Source organism: Neovison vison, chromosome 5, assembly GCF_020171115.1.
Source record: "Neovison vison isolate M4711 chromosome 5, ASM_NN_V1, whole genome shotgun sequence".
NCBI classification, from domain to species: domain Eukaryota; kingdom Metazoa; phylum Chordata; class Mammalia; order Carnivora; family Mustelidae; genus Neogale; species Neogale vison.
Window position 1 is genome coordinate 154,786,527 of NC_058095.1, and position 25,463 is coordinate 154,811,989.

Sequence of the window (25,463 nt, forward strand, 5' to 3'; positions counted from 1 at the left end):
GGCATGTTCTCCTTCACGGGGGCAGCCACAGGCTCCCTGGGGAAGGAGCAGTCCCAAGAACTTCTCGTGTCTTCCTCCTGGTCAAGGAGGCAGGGTCACCACCATCGTTTCCCACGAGTGCAGAGCCAGGCACTTCCTAAGGAGGGTCTCATTCATTCTCCCAATGACCCTGCCTGCTCGGGCAATCTGTCTCCTCTCGTCTAAACGGAGGTACCTGGCCGGTGTCAAGGAAGGACAGCAGCCGGACGCCTCTGGAGACATTCTGACAGAGGGAGACCCCCGACAGAAGCCACCGTAACGAACACCACAGACTCTCAGCAATTTCTAAAGGAATCCAGTGAGGAAAATACTTCCTCATGTCACTGTCCATAACATTTAACTGTTTAACTGGCTTCCTTTTATATAGCTGTGAATTCCAATCTGACTGCTGGGGAAATATAAAATGTTTGTCTGCAATTTAACGGATTCCCCAGCCCCACGCTCCATCACGGCCAGTTTCAGAATTCTTGTTCTAATGTCCTTCAATAAACTGGAAAGAGCACTGGACAGTCCCTGAAATGCTCCTCTTTGGGCTTCTATCACAGGACTCTTTCCAAAAGGGCTGTCTTATCACTGTGTGTGTGTGTGTGTGTGTGTGTGCATGTTCACACCACATACAAGTGTGTGTGATAGGTCAGTCTCCCCGGAGGGGTCTGAGATGGTCCTCCCTTTCCCGGCGACAGCAAGCTGACCTAACTCGATACCACATGCGTTCGTGGAAGTTTCTGTGCTGACTGCTCATGCAGAGGAAGACAACGGAAACCGCTGACACGCAGACACAAAGCAACCAGAGACCGGAACAACCAGAGACACATATTCACAAAGGTTCTAAGTCACAGAGAAGAGCAGCAATTAAGAGAAATGTGAAAAAAATATCCTGGGAGGTAAAAGAGAAGGATCGCTCCTCCCTCGCGTCTCCCCTAACAGAACGGCAAATACCAAGGTCAAGAAATGCCAACCGCTAAGCTGACCAAGTTCTCTGCCCTCACTGCGCCACGGATGGATCCTTCTGCCGAAGGGACATGCCTCATGATTACATGACCCTTTAGCTCAGCGACAACCTTCACGGTCGTGACGCAACATATGTCAGAAACACTCATCTCAAAACCCACAAAATCCAAAGAAGGGCCGACTCCTACTGAAGACGGTATTAATTCTTGGAGAACGACCCAGCCCGAAGAGACAAAGCCAAGTCCGAAGGCGAGTACGGCTGGGCAAGACTAGAAATATCAACTGTGCACCCCGCAGCTCCCGCACATCTTTAAAGAAGGGCCGTTCGCGTTCTGAGACAAGCTACGGAGTTGGTAGACTCACAAAACACAAATGCTGTATTTTAAATGCCTACGTGCGCATTCATATCAATATTTTGTTGCCGTGTGTGGAGTTTACCCTGAAGGCTGCGGCTTGCGAAGCCCAGGCCTGCAGGCCACACGCCGACTCCGCGCGGTCGCACCGAGGACCCGCGTCTGCCCCGCGCACCTCTGCTCAGCTCCCCCCGCGCTGCCGGCTGCTTACTCGGGTGTCCTCTGCACGGCACCGGTGCAGAGCGAAGGGCTCAGGACACGCACACGTTGTCAACGTACACTGCGTCTGCGACCAGTGAGCTCCTGAAAACACTCAAGCTGCCCTTGGATCAGATGCGCAAACCGCGGGCTCCGTCACGGGGAGCGGCACTGGGGCTCACGGTCAGGCCCGAGAGAGCGCGGGACGTGCCCTGCGGGGTACAGGCTCGTGTTTCCCCCCACGGCGTGAAGCACCGCCAGCCCCAGCCCTCCTCTGCCCCCATGAGGAAGACCCCGTTGAGTATGAAAAGCCGCACCGCTCGATCGCAGACTCTTCCGGGACCGCCGCCCTGACGCTCTGGCTGGCCCCTGGCAGGCCCCTTCCTCCGGGGCAGGATTCAATCCAAGGGCTGGTTCCAGCGTCCGCTTTCCTTTTTTTTGAAGCAGGTGTCTTTATCGATAGTCACACTGTGCCACATGAACGAACGAACGCAGAAAGAGAAGAATGACCTCCCTGGGAACAAGTCTTCCCTTCAATTACAACCCAAGTAGTCCCTCTTTGCATAATCTAAATGAGATCTGGATGGCATATATCATACCATTTTTTTAGGAATTTACTCAGAAATATATGTTTTAGAGAAGAAAACATATGGCATAATTATCTTATCTAAATACCTCAGCTGTGTTTAGATACTCCAGAGGAAAGTTTAAATATGCAGAACATGTATGTTGAAATGAAGAGAACGAGAAATACAATTAATATTCATTTTAATTTATAGGTAACATTAGCCAAAACAACAACAACAACAACAACCAAAAACCCAGAGTTGAGTTTCTTTTTGGTGAAGGAAAATATTTAGCCTAACTGGAATTTTAATTCATTCGACTTTCTGGAGAGAAAAACATAAAATGGAGCTGCCAAATGTCTTCAGGGACCTTCTTCAATTACACTAGGACAGTGTGTTCGGGAGAGAGAAAGGGATCCAGTCGCCATCCTCAAACATTTCAAAGCACATCTTTTATATTATCTTTGGCTCCGAGCCTACAACTTTCCCCCGGTGACTGGTTGCAAAATGAAGTGTATTCCTTTGCGATTTGAAAGCAAGATTTACTTTCAGATTTTTTCAATCTGCTCAAAAGCAAAGTTTTGTCTTTGCCCACGGTGACCCTGAAGTCTGATACCACAGACTCAGCACACCGTGTCTATTTTCCCCAGAATCGCAAGGACACATACTTGCAGACTAGAAATTACTCTCCAAGGAAACAGATGTGCTGCTCCCTGTCCCAGGGGCTGTGGCTGTTCCAGGCCATCAGGGAACACAGCTGATGCCTTCCAGACATTAAAGCAGGGATGGGTCCTGCTGTCCACCAAGGGCCCTTCAGCTGGGCCCCCTTTGGCCAAACCCTGGTGCAGAAGGCAGAGAACAACGCCTCTGCTGGCGTGAGGGCAGCGAGGGAGCTCCCAAGAGGGGCTCACATCCTCTCAACACTTAGGACCTCCAAGTCTTGGTCTGACTGCACAGCTGGCCAGGAGAGGGCAGGAGGCTACCACACAGGGAGAAGCTGCCCCCCACCACCCCGGGATGCAGGACCCAACAGGCTGTTGAGTCAGTTCTCTGTGCGACCAGAAACACCAGCTAAAACAACTCTGGCTCCAGCGGACTCCAACCCTCCACGTCTCCAGGACAGGCTCTGCCTGGGCCAGTACCAGGGTCTCCTCGGGGTCCAGAGCAACACTTGGGGCCTTCTTGAACAACACGGTGCCTCCGCCACAACATAAAAAATCCATTTTGCCAACATCTGGGAAATTATTGCTCAAAGTTGTGCATCTGACCATAGCATGAATTTCTTTTTTTTTTTTTTCAGAGTCCAATTATGCTCATGGACTTCAATGGAATCATAATCCCCAAACCCATCTTCTTTAGAGAGTAAAGGACATTCACTGAAGGAAACAAAGAGCAAAAGGAGAAATAAGAAGCATGGAAACAGGACAGATACTTGAAATAAGTCCGAAATCAGTTGTGTTTAAAATAACGAGCCAAAAATCTAAGAAAACAACACAGAGGAATCACAAAATGATAAAATGGACAGATCTGACCACTTCCTGGCACACATTCGACTCCCTTTTCCAAGTTTTAATTTACTTAGAGTGAGTGTAACAATGTTAGGTCAGACATTTCTAGAAGCAACTGGCATATTCCAGATTCCTCCTGATTCTGACACAGGCCAGGGAAGCAAGCACATTCTGCATAGACGCTTCCTTCCCTGCCAAGCCGGCTCCTCGTGGCTCCCCTGCCCATGGCACTCTTCCTCCAAACAGCCGTCCTCGTCCACCTGCGAAGCCCCAGAGATACCACAGGAGCGCAGTGACAATGGAAGGCCTCAGGCAACCCCAGACAGCCACCGGGGAGATGTGTTCTGCCAACTCTGTCTCCTAGAGACCACGGGCAATTTCATGAAGGCTTCAACATGGCTTCAGGGGTGCCGGGGTGGCTCAGTCAGTCAAGCATCCAACACTCGACATCAGCTCAGGTCATGATCGCAGGGTCATGAGACCGAGCACTGCGTCAGGCTCCACACTCAGCCTGGAACCTGCGTACGATTCTCTCTCTCCCTCTGCCCCCCGTTCTGTCTCTCCTGCTCTCAAGAAAGAAAGAAAGAAAAGAAAACACAGCATCAGATGAAGGCCGAATGTTCCTGACATAGTCACCCTGAAAAAGCGCTGCCCACATTCCCACGGTATTTTCAATGTATGCCCTACAAGGACCCTGCACTTCAGAAATTTTAAACTGATTCATTTATAAACAAGGCCAGGCCACCATCCCCAAACTCTAGCTGAGGGACAGGATGGGAATCAGCGGTTTTCAAAGCCCTCGGATGTTCTGCTGTAAGTTACTGTATCTGCCTTAAACACGCTCCTTCTCATCGATGCCTTCCTAACGTCAACTCCGGATTCCCTGAGACCTAGCTCTCCCGAAAGGAAAATCCGCTGCTCGGGCCTGTGCACGGTGAAGTTTGTATGCGACATTCTAGGGGAAATAACTGGTAAATGCTTCCGTAAGTAGATCTGAGGCCTGAGCAAGGTCCAAGCCAGCCACGAAACCTGGGCGGGAGTTAAAAGCCGGGACAAAGGAGCATGTGACGAACAAACAGGAAAAGCCAGCTAACAGTAGGCAAGTAAGGAACTGCAGACAGAAGACATTCCCGTCAGACATGGACACCGTCACGCTCCCCAGACCAGAGGGCACGAGTCACCTCGGCTGTGCTCTGGCCCCAACACAGGGACCCACCCCGGCATCAATGTGAAGGTTCAAGCATTATGCAACACCTCCCTCCCCTCACGCCTCCCCCCACTCCCTCCCCACCCATCCCACATACCTGCCAGCCCTCGGAGCCCAGGTGTGCACCCCTGATCACAGACTCGGCAATAGAGACCCAACCTAGCGAGATACAGCGCTAAGTGGTGTTAGCGGCGAATCTCTTTATTCGGGACACTCAGAACAGTGGGCTACTTGCATTTTTAATGGCACATCTAGACTTGGAAAGCTTCACACCACCCTGTCCTCAAGTGCCCGCACCTTTCCCCACCATACATGGGGAGTAAAACATGCCTATCACGGCAGGTCAGCCAACAGATTGTCTTTCCAGAACCAACCCGGTCTTCCTGTTACTGCTGAAACTCTGAAACCAGAAGACAAGGGGAAAAAAAAAAAGAAAGAAAGGGAAACCACAACAGAGAGTTCCAACAATATTTATATACCGTTATTCACACCTCTTATGTGTGCTCTGAAACACTTGAGTTTCTAATTAATTAACCAAATGAGTAAAAACAGTTTGGACTTCAGGAACGGAACGAGGACCGGCCCGCACAGCCTCCCAGGGAATCCCTCAACGGGTCTGCCAGGAGCTGTCCCTTCCCCGTGCCCTCCTCTTCCTCAGCCAGCCGGGGGCGGGGAAGCACCGGCAACAGGCAAGAGAGGCAGGCAGAGACACAAGACAACTGCCTATTGTTCACCTGTCAAGTGAAATTCTATTTTTTTTTTCCATTTAGGAACAGAAAACCATGCTATCTGAAAACTGGGTGCACGTACAGAACTGACTGGTGTCATCAAATCCAACTCACACGCCAGGTGCCTGACCCCACCAGCAGCCGCCTACAGCCCCCACGGGCAGCAGGAGAGCAGCCACCGGAGGACAGTCCAGGTCACTCTCCTCTCTCCCTCCTTCAGTTCAGTGTGTTTATTAAGAAATTTCGGGGCGCCTGCGTGGCCCAGTCAGTTAAGCGTCTGCTTCTGACTCAGGTCACAATTCCAGGGTCCTGGGATCGAGCTCCGCATCAGGCTCCCTGCTCAGCGACAGCCTGCTTCTCCCTCTGACTCTGCCTGCCATTCTGTCTACTTGTGCTTTCTCTGTCAAATAAATAAAATATTTTTTAAAAAAAAAGAAGAAAGAAATTTCCCAGATATCACCCTCCTAAATCACCCCACCTTCTCATCCTCTGTCCAAAGGCTTCTCCCAGGCTCTCCGAGGCCCACTGGCTCGGTCTGCCAATCCTAAATCCGTGACACATAAACTCCAAGAAATGCACCCCGTGTCCCCCTGCCCTCCCCCTCCTATTGTGGAGGGTTGCCCTTCCGGTGTACTCCAAGTACAACCTCGTGCCCCCACCATCAGAGCACTTACTCGGGTGATACCTGCCTGGCTCTGTCTCTCTTTCCCTCACGACACCAAACAAGTTTCGGGTACAGAGACCAAGCCTTCATTCTGAGACCAAGACAGGAGCAGAGCTCAGGACGCAAGGAACCAGTGAGCCATGGAGTATGACCGCAGGAGGAAGAAATGCACCTGACCCTATGCCTGGGAGCCCTAGAAACTGGGTCTTGGGATTGAGGGAGAGTATGACCTTGAGGTGCAAACACAGTTTTAAGACGCTGTTGGAGAAAGAGGCTGGTGCTGTCATCCCAAGTTCTTTCCTCACATCGGTGAAATCCCATGGGCAAGGTTTAAAAAAACAAACACCTGTGAGGACTATGGGGGAGGGGGTGCAGATCCTACTAATGAAGGGCTCACACATCTCATACTGAACATACTGGAAACAACTGCCGTCAATCTTTCTCGGTGTGGTACAAGTAGACGCTTCTTAAATGTGCTCTAGGGGCTTCCATCCCAAACCCAACGGCCACATAAGGGACTCAGGGTACCAAGGTGGTGCTTTTTAAAGATTTTATTTATTTATTTGTCAGAGAGAGAGGAGCAAGAGTGAGCACAGGCAGACAGAGAGACAGGCAGAGGCAGAGGGAGAAGCAGGCTCCCTGCCGAGCAAGGAGCCCGATGTGGGACTCGATCCCAGGATGCTGGGATCATGACCTGAGCTGAAGGCAGCTGCTTAACCAACTGAGCCACCCAGGCGTCCCAAGGCGGTGCTTTTTAAAAACAAGTGCAAGGCGGACACAACTCTGCACACTTGTGGTGCACCCAGCAGAGGTGAAGGGACCCAATCATTCCTGCTCAAAGGAGAAAGCAGAAGTCAGAGACCAAGAATGTGCTGCTTCTGCTGCCAGCTCCGCCAGTGGACTAGTTCTCATTCCTCCAATGTACACTGGAGGCAGAAACTTGATGATCAACATCAGAAAGTGTAGTATCGAACTTGGTACATTATTAAACCAGGCACTGATGCTAGAATCAATTCATTCGACAGCCCTGAGCCCCTTAGATGGCAAACACAGCAGTGGGGACCCGAGCACTATAAGAACATGTGAGAACCAGGAGACAAGCTTCCTAATACATTCCACACTAGCCAGAGCCTTACACGAGCACGGCTCCCAGACAGGCCCGGAGCTTACAAAGGAAATCCTTGTAACAGACCTAAGGTGGACCTTAAGAGGTTAGAATAAAAAAACCAAAAAGCTGGGGCGCCTGGGTGGCTCAGTGGGTTAAAGCTCTGCCTTCGGCTCGGGTCATGGTCCCAGGGTCCTGGGGTCGAGCCCCTCGTCTAGCTCTCTGCTCAGCAGGGAGCCTGCTTCCCCCTCTCTCTGCCGCCCTCTCTGCCTACTTGTGATCTCTGTCAAATAAATAAATAAAATCTTTAAAAAAATTTTTAAAAAACCAAAAGCTTATCACGGAAGTGTCTTCCTTTCTTAAAAATGTGCACAAGTTGGCATAAAGGAAATGCTCAGTGAGGTCACGAGACCCGCGAGGATGTCCAGGGAGCACAGCCACAGGCGGCAAACACGTAAGGGCGCCCCTTACGCTCTGCGGACCGCAGCAAGGGCAAGGGTGACGTCCTCCGCCTGCAGTGACGGCGCGTCCTGCCTCACTCACACACGCTCCTCTCCTCGCTTCTGCCAAAAAGGGAAACGGGAGGTCTACTGAGAAGGTCTGAAGATGACACTCGGGTTAAAATCCATCGCAACAGTGACACGGAAGCTTCCAGAGTTTTACACGGAAACAGTGAAAGTGAAACTTTGCTCCCAGCAGCTTTTCACAAGGAGATAAGTTAAGATTTCTCCTCATTTCGACCCTGCAACTGAGGCTCTTAATAGAAGGCAGGAAATAATTAAAACAACAACCACAAAATGCTAAGAAACACCCTAATTTATTCTGATACATGTAGCCCTTTAAGAATAAAGCAACACAGCCCAAGGCAGCAGAATCTTTGCCAGAGACAATCTCACCTACACAGGGTCGCAATCCACTTCCTGAGGAAAGGTAAATGTCTGCTGCACTGTGCCCTCCTTGGGTTAAGACGTGGAGCAATACCTTCTAGAAAGTTCCAAGCTCAGTCTATGAAACTGCACATGCCTGCACCAGAGTCGTAACACGGTGTTGCCAGCAAGTGCATCAACAGAATCTCCCCTAAAAGAAGGGACAGACCATGTGCAGCTTGTCCCCAGATAGCAACACAGTTGCTCCTAGTGACCAGAATTAAGCCCAACGCGCAGTGAGAAATGAACACCAAGCCGTAAAGGACTGACCGTGAGTTCAAGACCACCAACTCAGAAATGCCTGTCCTCAGCCAGGAGAAAGCTGCCACAGCTGGCTCTCACTCCACACATCTCTAATCCCTGTGCAGGAAGGGCTATCTGTCACCTGAGGAAGTGGAAAAGCCTCAGGTCCTCTGAGCACGTGTATGGACGGTATGGACAGAAGCAGTGCTCAGGACTGACGAGGAAGGCGCCTGCCTGTCCGGGTGGCACTGACAGAGCAGCTTACCTCCGAGGAAGTCTGTTGATGTCAGGGTCATGTGCCCACTGTCCATCGGGCTGCCATCCCTTTGAGGAGAGGGAGACACTGATGTGAACCAAGGGGTCTTCTAAAGGCAAGTTCTTACTGCAAGCTGGCCCAAAGGTCCCTGCAATCAAAGAAATCATTGTGGTTTTGCATCTGGCATATTTATGCCGCCTTTCTTCTAGGAACCAGTCCGTCAGCCTCTGAATGCATCTCAACTCTCAGAAAAGTGTCCAGAAATACAGATCCATCAAAGGAAGGAGAGAAAGGCAAGAAGTCTTCATGCTACCGAACACAAGCCAACTCCACCTCGTCAGGCCTGTTTAAGATACATAAGCAATAATGGCTGCAAAATCCATACCACCCTATACCAGCCTCGGCCAGAAGCAAGAGAAGACTTGTATATGAACAAGAAATGCAGGTGATGAGCTCCCATGAGCCCTGGTCTATAATCAACCTCGCCATTGACTTCTCTCTACTGATTTCACTTACGATGACAGGGAAGAGTCCATCAAAGCATAAACCAGAAAGTCAACCTCGTACCAAGTTAACCAAAAAGCATGAAAATTCAGAAAACTACATACCTAATCCAGTGTAGCAATGCTTGGTCTACTTCACAGGTTATATATGAATTGTTTTTAGCAATTTGGTCTGCAGTAAGCCAACAGCCCCCCAGTGCCAGAACACACTTTCCAACTGCACAGCTAGGAAAGCTATTTGCCTACGTTCTACTGGATATCATTTCAAAATTTCCTTTCTTAAAAAAGTCCTTTCCTTCAGGCAAAGAAATGCCTTAAGATACTTGATCCTTGCCTCCGTAATTAATGCAAATAAACAGAAGTCAGAATACTCTGTATACAGAATAACTTGTATACAGTTATCTGTGCAAAAGCATACAAAAAAGGAAGAATGAAGAAAACCTACTCATGCAGAGTTTCATGAGGGAGAACATCTTCATGTTTTAAAAACAGGATTCAAATATATGTCTTTTCTCCAAATATAGGTTATAGATATCCAGGTAAAGAGGAGGGAGGAAAGTCACCTACAAATTAATTTACTTCCCTAAAGATCAATCATCAGAAAACAGACAAAAGGGCTCTTAAACATACCAATTAAACCTTTAGGTCTGGCAGGTTCTCAAAAGGCAAGCATCTAAGCCACTTCCCTACCCCAAAGGACCAGGAACTAACTTCACACCAGTCAATCCGTCAGAGCCCAAAGAGTCTGTCACACAAAGGAGCAACAGCCACAAAGGACCTGCTCTAGGATGTACTGGGGAAGAGAAAACAAAGGCCAAGTTATCAGGAAGAACTCGGCTCTGTAGAAAGCAAGTTTGCTACTACAGCAAATCCCCCCTTATCCATGGCTTTGCTCTTGGCAGTTTCAGTGATCAGCACTAAACCACAATCCGGAAGCAAATGATCCTCCTCCCAGTGAAAGGCCCAAAAGGTCAATGCCTGTGTCATGCACCTCACTTCATCTCATCACGCAGGCATTTTATCAACTCACAGCATCATAAGAAGGGTAAGTATAGTAAGATATTTTGAGAGACTACATTCACATAAATGCTATTACTATAATCATTCTATTATTATTATAGTCATTGCTGTTAATCTCTTACTGTGCTTATTTTATAAATTCAGCTGTATCACATATGTACATTTAAGAGAGAACATAGTATATATAGGGCTTGGTTCAATCTGCAGTTTGAGGCAACCACTGGGGGTCTTGGAACTAATCCCCCATGGATAAGGGCAGGCTACTTTAAGTTACTGGAACGGCTGTTTGAAGAAGGAATGTAAACTCTGCCAGACTGTTTTATGGGCAACCACAGAATCATCCACAGGTGAGGAACAAGGAAGGCGGTGCTAACAGAGAGAGCTACAGGACCACAAAACCAAAATGGAAGGAATAGAAGGGAAAGAAAGGGCTGTCCTGCAGGGCTCATGTGACAGCCAGCTCTGGCAGCCAAAGCAGGTCCCCATTATCCCAAGGGAGTCCAATTATGAGTCCCATAGGAAAGATTTTTTTAGGTGTTAGCTAGGCTTCTGGATCTATGTCAAAGCGGGCCATAGCTACTGAAACAAATTCAAATTCATTCATTCATTCATTCAACACATGTGAGCTATAGAGGTAGCAATCATCTATGCACCAAAGAGTAAATAAACCACTTAAAGGTGCGAAACTGAATAAAATAAACCTCATTTAAAATGGAGCTGAGAGGCCAAAAGGGGGGAGCCCCACACACCCTACCTACTACTGTATGCAACGCTTTAGAGCCCCAAAAGAAAGAAGCCTATATCCTACCACTCCAGCAAGAGGGACTTTCTCCTCCCCCGGCAACACCCCAGCCAATGAGAGACCACCACAACTCAGCCAATGAGAAGCCACTACACTTCCAATCCCACCCCCTTCAGTCCAATGACTTTGTTTTTAACAGCCCTGCCCAGCGCCCCCTTTCCCCTATAAAAGAGTCCTCCTCTCCCATATCTTCTGGACTTGACTATGCCTTTTGCTTCAGCTTGACAGTCCCAAGTTGCAATTCCTCTGCTATCCCTAAATAAATTCATTTTGCTGGTAAAATAACTGATTATTTTATTTTTAAGGTCAACACCTGCTAGGCAAGTATCTCTCTTGTTAAACCAGCCAAGAAATAAGGTAGAAATTCAGCACTAAGCCATCTGAAGATGCTAACTTGGACTCAGATTCAAGGCAGGTGTGAAAAGATGACCTAGGGCCAGGCACCTGCAAGTCCAGGGTCTGGCTAATTTGATCAAGTTTCCAGTAGAGTCTCAATGGCCACCAGCAAAATGGAACACTCCCAGGTAAGCAAATGCCAGATTCACCATGGCAGGGGTGGCAGAGAGCTTCCCAGTAAGCACGTCTAGGGCAGGACCTAACAGAATTCCTTTTCAGAGGCTCTGTTGGTTGATTTATTCAACCAACACTTCCCCCTTCTCCCTCCCTTGACTTCATGACTCTGGGGGAAACCCACTCTTCTCCAGCTCAAGAGGTAAATCCTAGAGGTGCCTGGCAGGCTCAGTGCAAGAAGCATGCAATTCTTGATCTCGGGGTCATGAGTTCCAGCCCCACAGTGGCTGCAGAGATTACTACTACTAACAGGTAAACTCCGGGGGGGGGGGGGGGCAGAGAGAAAGAGGTTAAGTCCTATTTGGCGGGGCCGATGAGGTGGCCCCATCCCTCCAGCCAGGGGCTCAGTGAGGTATCAGGCTGTCAACCCAGGTCTGATGAGTGACTATGTAAGGAGGGGGCCTAGGGAGGCTTTCTGAGAAAGGTTTCCTGTACCTGAAGACCACTTCCTAAAAAAAGAATGGCCCTTTATCTGCCCACAGGCCAAGCTAAGACCCTGAGGACTGCGGTATGAAAAGGAAGAAGGAACCTGGATCCTTGAGGACCCTGGGGACCACCAGCTGGAGGTGCCCTTCTTCTGGAATTTTTACTGTGTGAGGAAACACACACCCTTCTTGCTGAAACCTTCTGAGCTGGTATTTTCTCCAACACTGAAAGCTTCCTTAGTGGTAATTACCTTCTGTGTGCTGCTCTCTGCGGACGCTCCTTCTCCTCAAGGTGATCCTACCGATTAATGACTTTCACCGTGACCTCACATTACAGTCACCTGGGGAGCTTTTAGCACTCCCACGGTCTAGGCCACAGTGGGGAACCAAGAAATGAGATCATCTGCAGGTGCAGCCAAGGCCTCAGGAGCTGACGCTCGCCAGGGGCTGCCTGCGGAGCTCCATCATCCGAGGGAGGGAGGAAAGGGCGGGTGCTTCGTTAAGCAACAGTTAGGACCCCCGTCCTCAGGACTGAACAGCTCAGCTCAGGCAAAATGGGCTAAGCCACGGATGAGACCTTGAAACCTTAGAAGGAGGAACAAGCCACCAACGGAGAGAATCCAACACGGAAAAGGGGAAAGAAGTATGTGACAGGACAACAGTCAGGTGCAGGGAAGCCAAAAGGGGACAAGGGACAAGGAGCCCCGCAGCCCTGAACCCAGCCCGACTCTGATACCGGGAGAAAAGGAAATCGCTCAGCTCATCTGTGCCTTGGTTTTCTAATCCAGAGAATAGAGTGTGCCAGGAGCCTTCGAAGTCCCTTCCTGCTCTGACAATCTGGGATTCTAATTTCTCTGACTGTGCATAAGAATTGCTTATTGGGGGCACCTGGGTGGCGCAGTCGGTTAAGCGTCAGACTTGATTTCAGCTCAGGTCGTGATCTCAGGGTCATGAGATCGAGCTCCGAGTTAGACCCAACAGGGGCTAGCTTGGTACTTCCTCCCCACCCCCCAGCCCCCACCTCACCTCCAGTGCACCTGTGTGTGCTCACGCTCTAATTAAAACAAACAAGAGGGGGAAAAAACCTCACTGCATGGCAAGCTAAGCCAAAACAGAGACTGAAAGGAACTTTATTTTGCAGACGAGGGCACAGGTCCAAGATTCAGAGCCAGCACTAGCGCTTCAGAGGCAGGCCTCCAGATCTCCAGGGCTTGGGGTCAGGGGGGCTAGAGCAGAACAGAAAGTGGCAGGGAAAGGCGATCTTTCCCTTCTAACTAGGTCTCTTCTCAAGCTCCTGTAGGATATTTCCCAAAAACCAAATTCAAAGACCCTTCCCCCAATCCCCAAGCGTCTCTGTTCCACGTTATCTCACAAACCTACCTATCCCGAAATGTAGAGGCAAAGTACCAAAGTGCAATCTAAAACCAGTGGATGGAAAATATTTAGTATTATAGTCAATTCAAAAATACAAGAACCACCAAGGCAGTCCGAACCACCCCGACCCATCCTTCCTCTCCTCTTACCGCCACCGAAAATACTCCCAAGTGTGTCTTGGATAGTCCCCAGCAAAGGGAGAAACAAATTCCAAGGTGCACACGTAGAAATGGTGACCCCCTAGACCTTCCAGATACCATGTGAACAATTCCCAAAGAGACAACTCTATCAAGGTACTCTATCAAGGTACTGCCCCACAAGTAATCCCTCCAGGCCAGTTTCAAATACAAAAACTTTCTGCCTCTTGGAAACCTCTTGTCAAATTCAGCAAAAGCCAGTGCACAGTGATTTCGGTCCAGCTGCTTTGAGCTGGGTTATACCTCCACACCAGGAACCCACACAAGGTTTGGGAGCCAAGACGCACAGTAACTGCCCGCACAGATGTGAGTAAATCACTCAGCGCGCAATCGGACAGCTGCTAAAATTCTGTCCCAGCATCGTTCCTGACCCGTGACCAGGAAGGAAACGCGATGGTGGGAATCTTGGTGATGGGGCCCCTGCAGCGGCCTACCGTCCAAGGCAAGGTCAGGTTCTACTTCTCTCTGTTCCATCTGAGTGGTATGCAAAACTGCAGGCCCCAGAAAAGGACCCTAGTTCTCAGCTAATGAAACCAGCTCCCGGGTCTTCTTACCAACATCAGCTAGAGAGGACCGTCCTCAGTCTGTGACACCCGTTTCCTTTCTCAGAAGTTGGAAGGGGCACACCTCAGATCTAGCCAACCTATGTACACGGAGACTGAAAAAGTCACATAACTGTCTTTAAAACTACAAGGGAAAAAAGACTATTATGATTTGTTACCTTCCCCCGCCACCCAAGATTTTGACAGACAGAGATCACAAGTAGGCAGAGAGGCAGGGAGGAGGTGGAGGGTGGGGGGAAGCAGGCTCCCTGCTGAGCAGAGACCCTGATGTGGGGCTCCATTCCAGGACCCTGAGATCATGACCTGAGCCAAAGGCAGAGGTTTTAACTCACTGAGCCACCCAGGCACCCTGTTACTTTGGGTTTTTTTTTTGTTTTTTTTAAAGATTTTATTTATTTATTTGACAGAGAGAGATCACAAGCAGACAGAGAGACAGGCAGAGAGGGAGATAGAGGGAAGCAGGCTCCCCGCTAAGCAGAGAGCCCGATGCGGGACTCGATCCCAGGACCCCGAGATCATGACCTGAGCCAAAGGCAGCGGCTTAACCCACTGAGCCACCCAGGCGCCCTGTTATTTTGTTTTTTAAAGAGCCTTCTAAACTAGGAATAGAGGCAGACTTCCTTATTTAGAAAAAATAGTCTGCGCAGCAGAACTCTGTATCAAATTCCATACCTATTAAAGAACAATTTAAGATGCATTTTCTTTAAGATCAGGAACGACACAGGTATACCCTTCCTATCACTACATAATCAACACAGTCACAGTCCTAGAGGTCACAGCCAAAACCTAAAATGGAAGATGCTGACAAAGGTGGAAGGGAAGAAAGAAAACGGCCATTATTTACAGATCTGAACATATGCATAGAAAACTAACAAGAATTCAGCAAGATTACCAAAAACAATGTGAAAAAAAACATCACAATGCCCTTAACTAAGCGACCCAAAAATATAACACGCAAAATAGCAATATAAGACACGTGTCTAGGAACTGACCTACAAATCCACAAGATCTTTTATAGGACAATATTTAACTTTATTAAGGTTCACAAAAAGACAACTTTTCTCAAAAATAAATTTTTAAATTTCAGTAGGATTTTAAACAGAAAATGTACAAATTCATTCTTAACCTTATACAATAGAATAAAGATCCTCAAAGACCTCCTGCAAAGCTTTTGTTTGTACGCAGGAGAGATGAAGAGGGTTATCCCCTCCAGATATTAAGACTTAAAGACAAGCTAATAATCACACACATAAAACATGTATGATACTGGCTTCACAAGTGAACAGAAAATCCAGAAACAGGCCTAGAAATATGTAAGACTTTGGTGTGCTACAGCATCACACCTGAGCAGGGCAAGGACAGATCATTTACAGACTAGTAATGGAAAATCTATCCCACTGTATGGAGAAAAATAAAATCCCTACTTCCTACTATATACCAGATAAAGATCTAATAAAAAGCAAAACTCCAAGGCTAACTGAAGAAAAAAACCATAAAAACTATAAACTTCGGGAACTAATGGATTTCTCAAACAGGATCCCAAAGGCACAAACCAGAAGGTGGAAAACTGACAGACTGATCTACACTAGAATTAAAGATTTCTTTCAACAAAGGATACCTCTCAGTTAACAGTACAACAGAGTCAGAGAAGATACTTGTGATATCAAATATGGACTTAAAAAAATCAATAACCTAGGGGCGTCTGCCTTTGGCTCAGGTCATCCCGGAATCGAGCCCCGCATCAGCCTCTCTGCTCGCTGGGGAGCCCGCTTCTCCCTCCCCCTCTGTGTGCACACTCTCCTCTCACTCTCTATCAAATAATGAAATAAATCTTAAAAGAAGATTCAATTATTTTTTAAAAATAAATAACTTAAATATACATACCAAATACTAAAAACTTAAATATACATACCAAATACTAAAGACGGAAATACTAAAAAAATCATACATATGATTGGCTACGATTCAACCATGAAAAGGAATGAAGTATCAGCACATGCTAGAACATGGGTGAACTTTGAAAAAGATTATGCAAAGTCAAAGAAGCCAGTTACAAAAGGCCACATATCCTAGGATTCCATTTATATGAAGTTTCCAGAATAGGCAAATCTATAGAGTTGGAAAGTAGGTCCTTGGGGGCCTACGGATGGGGAACCTGGGAGGAAATGTGGAGTGACTGGTCATGGACACTCATTTCTTTCTGGGGGGATGATCATGTTCTAACGCTCACGATGGTGATGGCTGCACAACTCTGGGAATACACCAGAAACCACTGAAGACTTCATCTAAATGGATGAACTATGGGGCATGTGAATTCTACCCCCTTAAAGCTGTTTGTTTGTTTTTTTTTAAATTATTTATTTATTTATTTGACAGACAGAGATCACAAGTAGGCAGAGAGGCAGGCAGAGAGAGAGAGGAGGAGGAGGAAGTAGGCTCCCTGGCGAGCAGAGAGTCCGATGTGGGGCCGGATCCCAGGACCCCGGGATCATGATCTGAGCTGAAGGCAGAGGCTTTAACCCACTGAGCCACCCAGGCGCCCCCATAATGCTGTTTTTTAAAAAGAAAAACAAAAACAAAAAACAGAGACACCAAAAAGGAGTGTCAGGTAGTAAAGCAAAAGTACCCTACTCCAGGGGGCTGATGGAAATAAGAGCCATATGAAAAGATATTCAAAAATCCTAAGTCGCTGGAGAAATGCATATGAAAACCGCAACGAGATACCATGACACACCTACAGAGATGGCTACCATAAGAAATGCTGACAAAGCCAATGCAAAATAACACAGGCACTGTGGGAACTCCAGTACAGGCTTAACCACATGACGCAGCAATCCCACTTCCAGTATCGATCCTAGAGAAACGAAAGCTTACGTGCTCGCAAAACCTGTGGGGGGGCGTTTACAGCAACATTACACATGATGGCCGACACCTGGAAACTACCCCAATGCCCTTCGATGGGTCAGTATGGTACATCATGACAATGTGCATGACCCAGCAATGAAAAGGCACAAAGAACGGACACACACAAACGTGGATGAATCCCAAATACACGACGCTAGCTGAGAGAAGGACCAAGGATGTGTGATTCCCTTTATAGGACACTCTGGAACCTGCACATCCCCAGGGACAATAAAACACATGAACGGATGCCAGGGGATCAGATGGGCAACGAGCTGGGAATTATTCACGATGCTGGGATTGTTCTGCGACCTATGTATGGCAGTGCTTGTAAGAATCTGTGTGTGGGACGCCTGGGTGGCTCAGTTGGTTAACAGCTGCCTTCGGCTCAGGTCATGATCCCAGCGTCCTGGGATCGAGTCCCACATCCGGCTCCTTGCTCGGCAGGAAGCCTGCTTCTCCCTCTGCCTGCCATTCTGTCTGCCTGTGCTCGCTCTCTCTCCCTCTCTCTCTCTGATAAATAAATAAAATCTTTAAAAAAAAAAAAAAGGATCTGTGTGTTAAGACGCATAGAACTAGAACTGTAAGAACTGTACACCCCAAATCGCTTAATTTTACCGCGTGCAAATTTTGAAAAACAGCCATGTGGTAGGGAAAAATAAACTCGGGCACAACACACAAAATACTGTATCTACTGAGGACACACTATCCTAAGACATATCAAAACCTATGAAACAGAAGAAAAAGGTAGGGGGATGAAGAAGGAAATACAATCAAATGGACGAAAACAGACCAGGGTCTTACACAGATCAATACTGATGGTGCCACACACTGAAAAACAGGGGGGGGAAAACCTCCACTCTCCTCATCTGATGTCCATAAATGGAAAAAGTGGAAAGAAATAATGGGGGGGGGTGACCAATTCTTGATTTAACAGAATAAAACAGGTCATTTTATTAATGAGGCAGTTAGCCCAAACTCGGAGAGGCTACCGTGGGACTATCTCTGCGTAAGACTAAGAATGACACGCCACTGTTAAGAACAAGTGACCAGAAAGAACTAAAAAATAAAAAACATCTTCCACCAAAAAAGGGGGGAAAAAAACAAGGCATCAGCATCTCACTTGCTGAACTCATTAACTTTTGACCTTGGCTGTCATCAAGAACACAGACAATATATCAATCGGAGGAGGTTACGCAGCACTCGTCCGGGTATTAAATAATGTCTCGGGGGTATGAACTTTGTAGTAAGCCCACAAATGCTCACGGGAGAACCCCGCTTCCCACTAAGACACTCAGCAGTGAGGAAAGGTTCCCTCCCCTTCCGGAGAGCAGCATCCCTGGGTCGCCGGACCATCAGCGCTCTCCAGGGCTTTGTTGAAAAGGGCAGAGTTTGTAATGGACGCTAACCAAGAGAGGGTCCTCGACAATATTCAGGTAAATGACACACTTACTGCCCCATAACGTTCTGAAAAATCCTACAGCCTTTGTCCTATCTTACATCAGAGTAAAAGTCACGGAGGAAAGCATCTTTTGGATACCACTGTCCCCAAAATACTGCGTGACATTTCAGAGGTTAGCCCAGCATACAGAGCATGAGGTCACGGTCCCGGATGTGGACGCACCCTGCTCACGCGGCTTCCGAAGCTCACTTGTGGTCTGGCCACAGAATCACATGGACATCATCATGGTCTCTGAGAGTGTCCAAAATACCCCTAGGGATATTTCCCAGAGTCCCAACCGAAGCCCCAGAAATTCCATTCCTTCTACCTACATTCTGGGACAAAAGATCACAGCTCACTCCATGGGCCGGGCTGTCTCCGCAGCGGCACGACGCACACTCGGGCTGAGCGGCTCTCTGTTGTGGGGCTGTCCTGGGCTCTGCAGGGTCTACAGGAGCAACCCCGGTCTCCACCCACTACCACACGCCAGTAGCACCATCCCCAGTGCTGACAACTGAAAATATCTCCGGACGTGGCCACGGGTACCGTCAGCATCGCAGGGTGCGGCCTGGGGATGTCGGCAGGAGGTACTGAGAGGGACCGCATCTACTCTGTTTAGGTACCTGGGCTGGGCCCCAATTTCACATACCCTTCTCTGTTACAACCACAGAAAGTCCCATTCGGCACAGGGACTCCTAACAACAGGCGAGTTCTGACTTTCCTCTCTGGCCCTTTAACTCTGCCTTGTTGACTCAAGATTAGTTAAGCTGCAAATCGTTGCTCGTGGATATACCCACAGAATCCTAGATACCAACAGTACGGCATCTTCTCTGTCTCCGTGAGAATGTGCTGGGACTCTCTGCCTTCAGGGGCAGGGAAGGCATGAGCGAGGAGGAACCTGTGTGCTTTATGTAAGAATTCCTGAGGCAGAGTATTCACACGCATACTAGGCATATATGTGAGCAGAAATGCCTCCCGAAAGTATTGCTAACTATGTCTGAAACTAGGTCAATACAACAGCAGGATCTACTGTGGGGCAAGCAGTTGGGGAAAAAGTGTGAGCGAAGATAAATTCAGACATGTCCCAACAGATATGTTTACTATCATGTTGCAACACTCTTATTTCATCTCTGAGATAAAAAGATCGTGAAATTGTAATACAATACAGGGAAGCAAGAGACTGTAGTTTGGGTTTGGTTCTTGTTTTGTTTTTTTCTTGAGATAAAGCAGAATAGGCTGAGTACATTGTCCAAACGTGGATGCTTCAGAGAGTCAAGGGAGAGGCTATTAGTCACGCTGGGACAAGAAGCATGAGCACGGTAGGTGGACAGTAACCCACCCAGCAGCCTCGTTCACAAAGATGCCAGCCATTTATACATGTTTTCTTTTACTTCTTTTCCTAAGGGCAAAATGATTGTTTTTTCTATTTCATCAGGAACTATTTTCCCTTTGGAGAACGAAGAAGAAAAGAACCAAAGACGTCAGTAGTCGAAATAATTTAACTCTAAAAAAATCATTGTTGGGGGTACCTGGGTGGTTCAGTGGGTTAAAGCCTCAGCCTTTGGCTCAGGCCATGATCTCAGGGTCCTGGGATGGAACCCACATCGGGCTCTCTGCTTCGCGAGAAGCCTGCTTCCTCCCCTCTCTCTGCCTGCCTCTCTGCCTACTTGTGATCTCTGTCAGATAAATTAATAAAATCTTTTAAAAAAAAAATCATTGTGAAGTGTACTTGTAATGTACAACGTAGCCAACCCTTTTACCAGCCTAATCTGTATTTACGTAGAGCACTTTGTTTTCTAAAACTCATCAGGGGACTTTTCCATGTTAGTTTTCTAGTGAATCTGATGAGTAAAAGTACCCTAAATTTTTTCAGGAACTGAAGAAACCTTAGTTTTAGGTTGGGGATCTGAATTCACTATTAGACACCTACTCACTCCATGGACATGTTTCCTTAGTGTCAATACTATGACAAAAACAACTAAGAGAAACACAGCTTTTTTTGTTTTCTGGATTTTTTGCCTTGCATTTGATTTGCTTTGGTGAAGCTGGCTTCATGTGTGAAAGTACTAAGTCATTTACTATAAAAGGAAAATGATCAACCTCGTTTTTAAAATGCTAATGATCTGTTTTTAAGATTCATGAATTTGGGGGGCACCTGGGTGATGCAGTCCGTGAAGCCTCTGACTCTGACTCTTGTACGGATCTCAGGGTCCTGAAATCAAGACCTTCCCCTCCTCTGCGCTCAGCAGGGAGTCTGCTGAGATTCTCTCTCCCTCTGGCCCCCTCCCCAAAATAAATCTTAAAAAAAAAAAAACCTCATGAATTTGAGTCATTTGGCACAGGTAACTTCTCTCTTACTTAAAAAAAGAAAAATGATCATTTGCTAAAGATCTCCCACACGCCAGGCACTTTATCTACCTGTTCTCAATGTTGATCAGTAATCCCATAGAGGAAGTTTCTGCTTCTGCCTTTTCTCCTTAGAAAATCAGCAGCCTAAAGCACGAGAGGGGGGGCGGGGGGAGTTTCAGCACCTGTGCTAAGACCCAAGACTAAACTCCTGGCCCTGACTGTGACCCTCAGAGTGGAGATTCTAATAACGCATCTAGCTCCACAAATTGACAACGACCAAAAAAAACCCCGGAAGAGCCGGGTAGAGCTAACGAGGGTGAGCAGCACTTGTGAACGCTGCTCAAGAAGGAAACAGGCTTAGAATCCTAAGGAACATCATGTGGTTACGATCTTCTGTGTCTTTCCTGCCCGACTAAAAACCACCGAATTCTCTCTCCCCTCCTGCACACCACCCGGAGCACCAACGCGTGCACGCACACACTCACACACACATGCGGGGGCACGCACACGCACACAGTTTCATTCTGACCTTGCAGGTGGTATTTTTCTAACAGGAAATTCCAGTAGTTTATGGTTAGGACTCAGAGGCTTCTGGTTAATTAAATATTCTCACTGGTTTCATTTCCCAAACATGAAACACCTGAACTACAACAAATGCGGTTCTTCTCTGGACCCTGGTAACCTTCAAGCCCCACCCAGGCTTCAAATTCATCACCAGAACCTGAATTGGTCTCCTCCTTCAACCGACCTTGTTCAGGGGGAACACTTACTCCACTGCGGTTCTTGATCTGATCACAGCCACACAGCAGGAAATCAACTCCGCGCCCCTCATCTTCAGTAACATTCAGTATATCAGAGCACTCCGGACCTATTGTGCTTAATCTCTTTTTCTAGACCAGATGGTGGAAACCAACGGACACGGTTAGGAAGCCTCTAAGTGCTAGCCCAGTACGAAGAACCCAGTTTCTGCTCATTTCTTCTCTGCCCGGTCTTGGTATGTGAAAGTCCTTACTCAACGCCAGGTGAAACGGAAGGCCTTCGCTGCCATCAGCCCTTAAAGAACTAAGATATTACCTCTGAATGCTACCAGGAGATTTTAGAAGGGAAACAAAAACCACAGAAACACAGTAATTTTCAGCTTAATGCCAAAGACCCCCTGACCCATCATCTGTCTTTTCTATCGATTTAATTTGTATCTTACTTGACAGGACTTTACAAGCTTAAACTGCGTCAGCCTGCAGAGATGATAAGGAGCCCCTGGCTCATCACTGAGGCTCTTCCTCTGGGCAAGGAACTTCATGGAATTGATAAACAAGAACCAGCGGATAGACTCACAGCTCTGGATTCTTGTCCTGCCCAACTCATAACAGCCATTACTGCTTAACTAGAAAAGTTCCTTATGTTCTTAATCCAATTACACAGAATCCACTTTTACGTGGTTTAAGAAACCAAGGGCAAGTTTCCACAATGATGATATTATTTTTGGCATTCTTGAGGCAGTTATATTCTCTAAAAGACAATCGGCCTAGTAAAATGTAAGACACTCTAGACAAAGTTATCAAAACTTTTCATCCTCCTGAAGATAGTCAGTGGAGAAAATCACTCTGGAAGTTATTCTACGTCCTTTACAGGGTAAGAGACTTTGGAAAGGGACAGTTCATTGAGCACCAAGCCCACAGCCTGCTCCATGAGGCTCGTGATGAGATGCCCTTTCCCAGCCTCTCCAGAGTCTGGTGTGGTCAAATGACTGCGGACTAGCCAGGGGAACATGGGCGGAAATGACGTGTCCATACCTAGGCCTGGGCATATGGACACTTCTCACAGGAGTCTCCATTTTGGCTCCCACAGTGACTTAAGGCCCACGAGCACAGTCACGCACGGAAGGTGGAAGGAAGAACAACAAAGGAACCAGGGTTCCTCAATCACTGTCTGGAGGAAAACCACCCATAAATCAGGCTTACCAGTGAGCAAGAAATGAGCTTGTATCCAATGTGAGCTGTTATAAATTGGGGTGGGGGCAGAGGCAGGTTATTCTAGCGGCTGACATTATGTTAACCAAATAAATTTACTGGACGACTCTAGATCAAGGTTAGGTTGACTTGGAATATATGTTCTAGAATCAGTGACTCCGGCAAGAACGAGACATTACCAGATGGAATCTCTAAGTATGTAGAGTCAACACCATGTTTGGCCATAATACAGCAATCTATTCCAGCAGGCAGTAAAATTTTGCTGGAGAACTGGGCTGAAAAAGATACTTTTGAACCACTGATCCTTTATTTCCATAGTCGACTATTAGCTGGCATAAATCACCACAAATTTGCCAGAATCTTCCACCCTTCCTTTGCCAAAGGAACCATGAACATATTATAACTTTTTTTTTTTTTAAGATTTTTTATTTTTATTTATTTGACAGAGAAAGATCACAAGTAGGCAGAGAGGTAGGCAGAGAGAGAGAGGAGGAAGCAGGCTCCCTGCCGAGCAGAGAGCCCGATGTGGGACTCGATCCCAGGACCCTGAGATCATGACCCGAGCCGAAGGCAGCGGCTTAACCCACTGAGCCACCCAGGCGCCCCGGAACCATGAACATATTAAAATACAACATCAACACACCACATGAAACCAACTCTGAATTTACAATAAAGCTATTGTCAAAATCGTTTCACAAAGAATATTATGTGGTACAGCAAACAGAGTTCAAGTTGAGTTTCTTTGGCTGTTTGTTTTTTCTCAATAGAAATTTAACATCACTAAGACCTTTGCTTTTCCCGTCCGGTAGTCAGACGTGTTTTTGCTTAGACCATGAGAATCAAAACATACAGTGCTTCCTTTTCTGCCCTATCACGACTCAAAATGGATGTACCCCACCCCAACATCCACTGTTATCACTGGCACACTTCCTCCTCCTTGCTTTGACCTCAGTGAATACGTCCTTCATTGCTAGGTAATTTCAGAGAAGGAGTATGAATAAATTCAATTAAGGAAGGAAATTAATACTCGTTAAGCACCTAGCACATGCCAGGTATTTTTACATACTTGATACCATTTCATCTTCCCAACAATGAGGTATATACCATAATTTTCCATTTTACAAATGAGGAAGCAGGGAAGTTTTTCAAAAAACAAACAAATAAGCTTGCTCAAAGCCACATGCCAAGACAAGCAAGATTCAAGACCAAGACGTCAGACTCCAAAACTTATTCTCTCCATTTCAAAAGGCTGCATTTGACCCATGGCCGACTGCCATCCTTTGCCATTTGAACCTATGTCACATTGCCCAAAAAAAAAAAAAAAATAGATTGGATTACCACTCGATTTTTATTTCTTTAAATATTCATTTTAAGTGAATCGATGGCGTCTCAAAATGTCCATCCTTCCGCTTATACCTTATTATTCCATTTCCTCAAAGTCAAAGCCTGCACCGGCAGGAGGCTGACATGGCAGGCAGCACCGTGAAGAGTTCAGAGCGTAAACCCGGTCGGGAGGAAGCCCGGCCGTACATTCTCTGGGCTCACCGCCGACCACCTCTCAGGAAGGAGTTCTTCCTACCTATGAGGTTTTCGTTTCCACAAGTTATTTTAGAATTTTTGTTCACCAATTCTTAATTGCCAAAACTCCACATTGGAAGATACTACACTGTTAAGGTCAGTAAAACGGGCGTTAAGTCAAGGGACTTGTAACCCAAGGGACAGCCTTGTGCTTTCCGAGTGGTGTAACCGGAGTGACTGACAACAACTAACACAGCCCCAGGAGGGACCGGGACACCTTCTCAATGCTCGTCTTACCAACTCACAGAACCAGGTGAAGTCAAGGACAATGCGTAGTGTAGTGTTGTAACTCTTTTAAGTAATTATTTACTTACCTACAATTCTTCAAAGTCAAGTGGAGATAAACTAGCTCACTCAACAACAGTATCAGTTCCAGCAGTCTTTCTAAAATAGTATTAAACTACACTAGATATGTGAAAATATCAAGAGGCTAATATTAGGGCAGCATGAGTTTTTATGATAAACCATGCTAAAACCAGGGAAAGTCATCGATGCCCATTATAATACCTTCAGAAAAAAGGTGTCTTTGATAACCAAGTCCCTTTCAGAAATAACTTTCTTCTTTGAAAGGCAATGTCAACAAACACTTTAACCAAAATATATTTCTACAGGTGACATTTAGGATGATAAAACTATCAAAGCCAGGTTCTTTTGATCGCAAAGGTCAGAACATTTCTCCTTCCTCTGAAAGCTGCCACACTGACGTCCTTCACGTACACGGCTCCAGCTCGGTCACACACCGGGTCATGGAAAATTGCGTTCTCATTTTCAAGCCTTACCTTCAGGTAGGATCCGTAATATTTGGTTACGTAGGGACTGTCACACTGACTCAGCACTGTGATTTCTTGTTGAATGTCCTCTATCTCATCTTCAGCTTCTTCCAGATCAATGATTTTTATGGCAACCACTTTCTGAGTCCGAAGGTCAATGCCTTTGAACACCTCGCCAAAAGAGCCTTTTCCAATTTTCTCCAGTTTCGTAAAAAGCTCTTCCGGATCTGCTTTCAGGTTCTGTAGGAGAGAACAA

At 47.0% G+C, this 25,463-nt stretch overlaps 1 protein-coding gene across 3 annotated transcripts in view; it reads right to left on the reverse strand.

The window, feature by feature from the left end:
* The window catches only part of STK24 (serine/threonine kinase 24), a 112,510-nt gene that overhangs the window by 38,356 nt on the left and 48,691 nt on the right, over positions 1-25,463 (reverse strand). For all 3 annotated transcript variants that reach the window (XM_044249996.1, XM_044249995.1, XM_044249992.1), the window contains exon 2: positions 25,217-25,447. In XM_044249996.1, the coding sequence (XP_044105931.1) occupies positions 25,217-25,447 (231 nt within the window). The remainder of the gene's footprint in view (positions 1-25,216; positions 25,448-25,463) is intronic.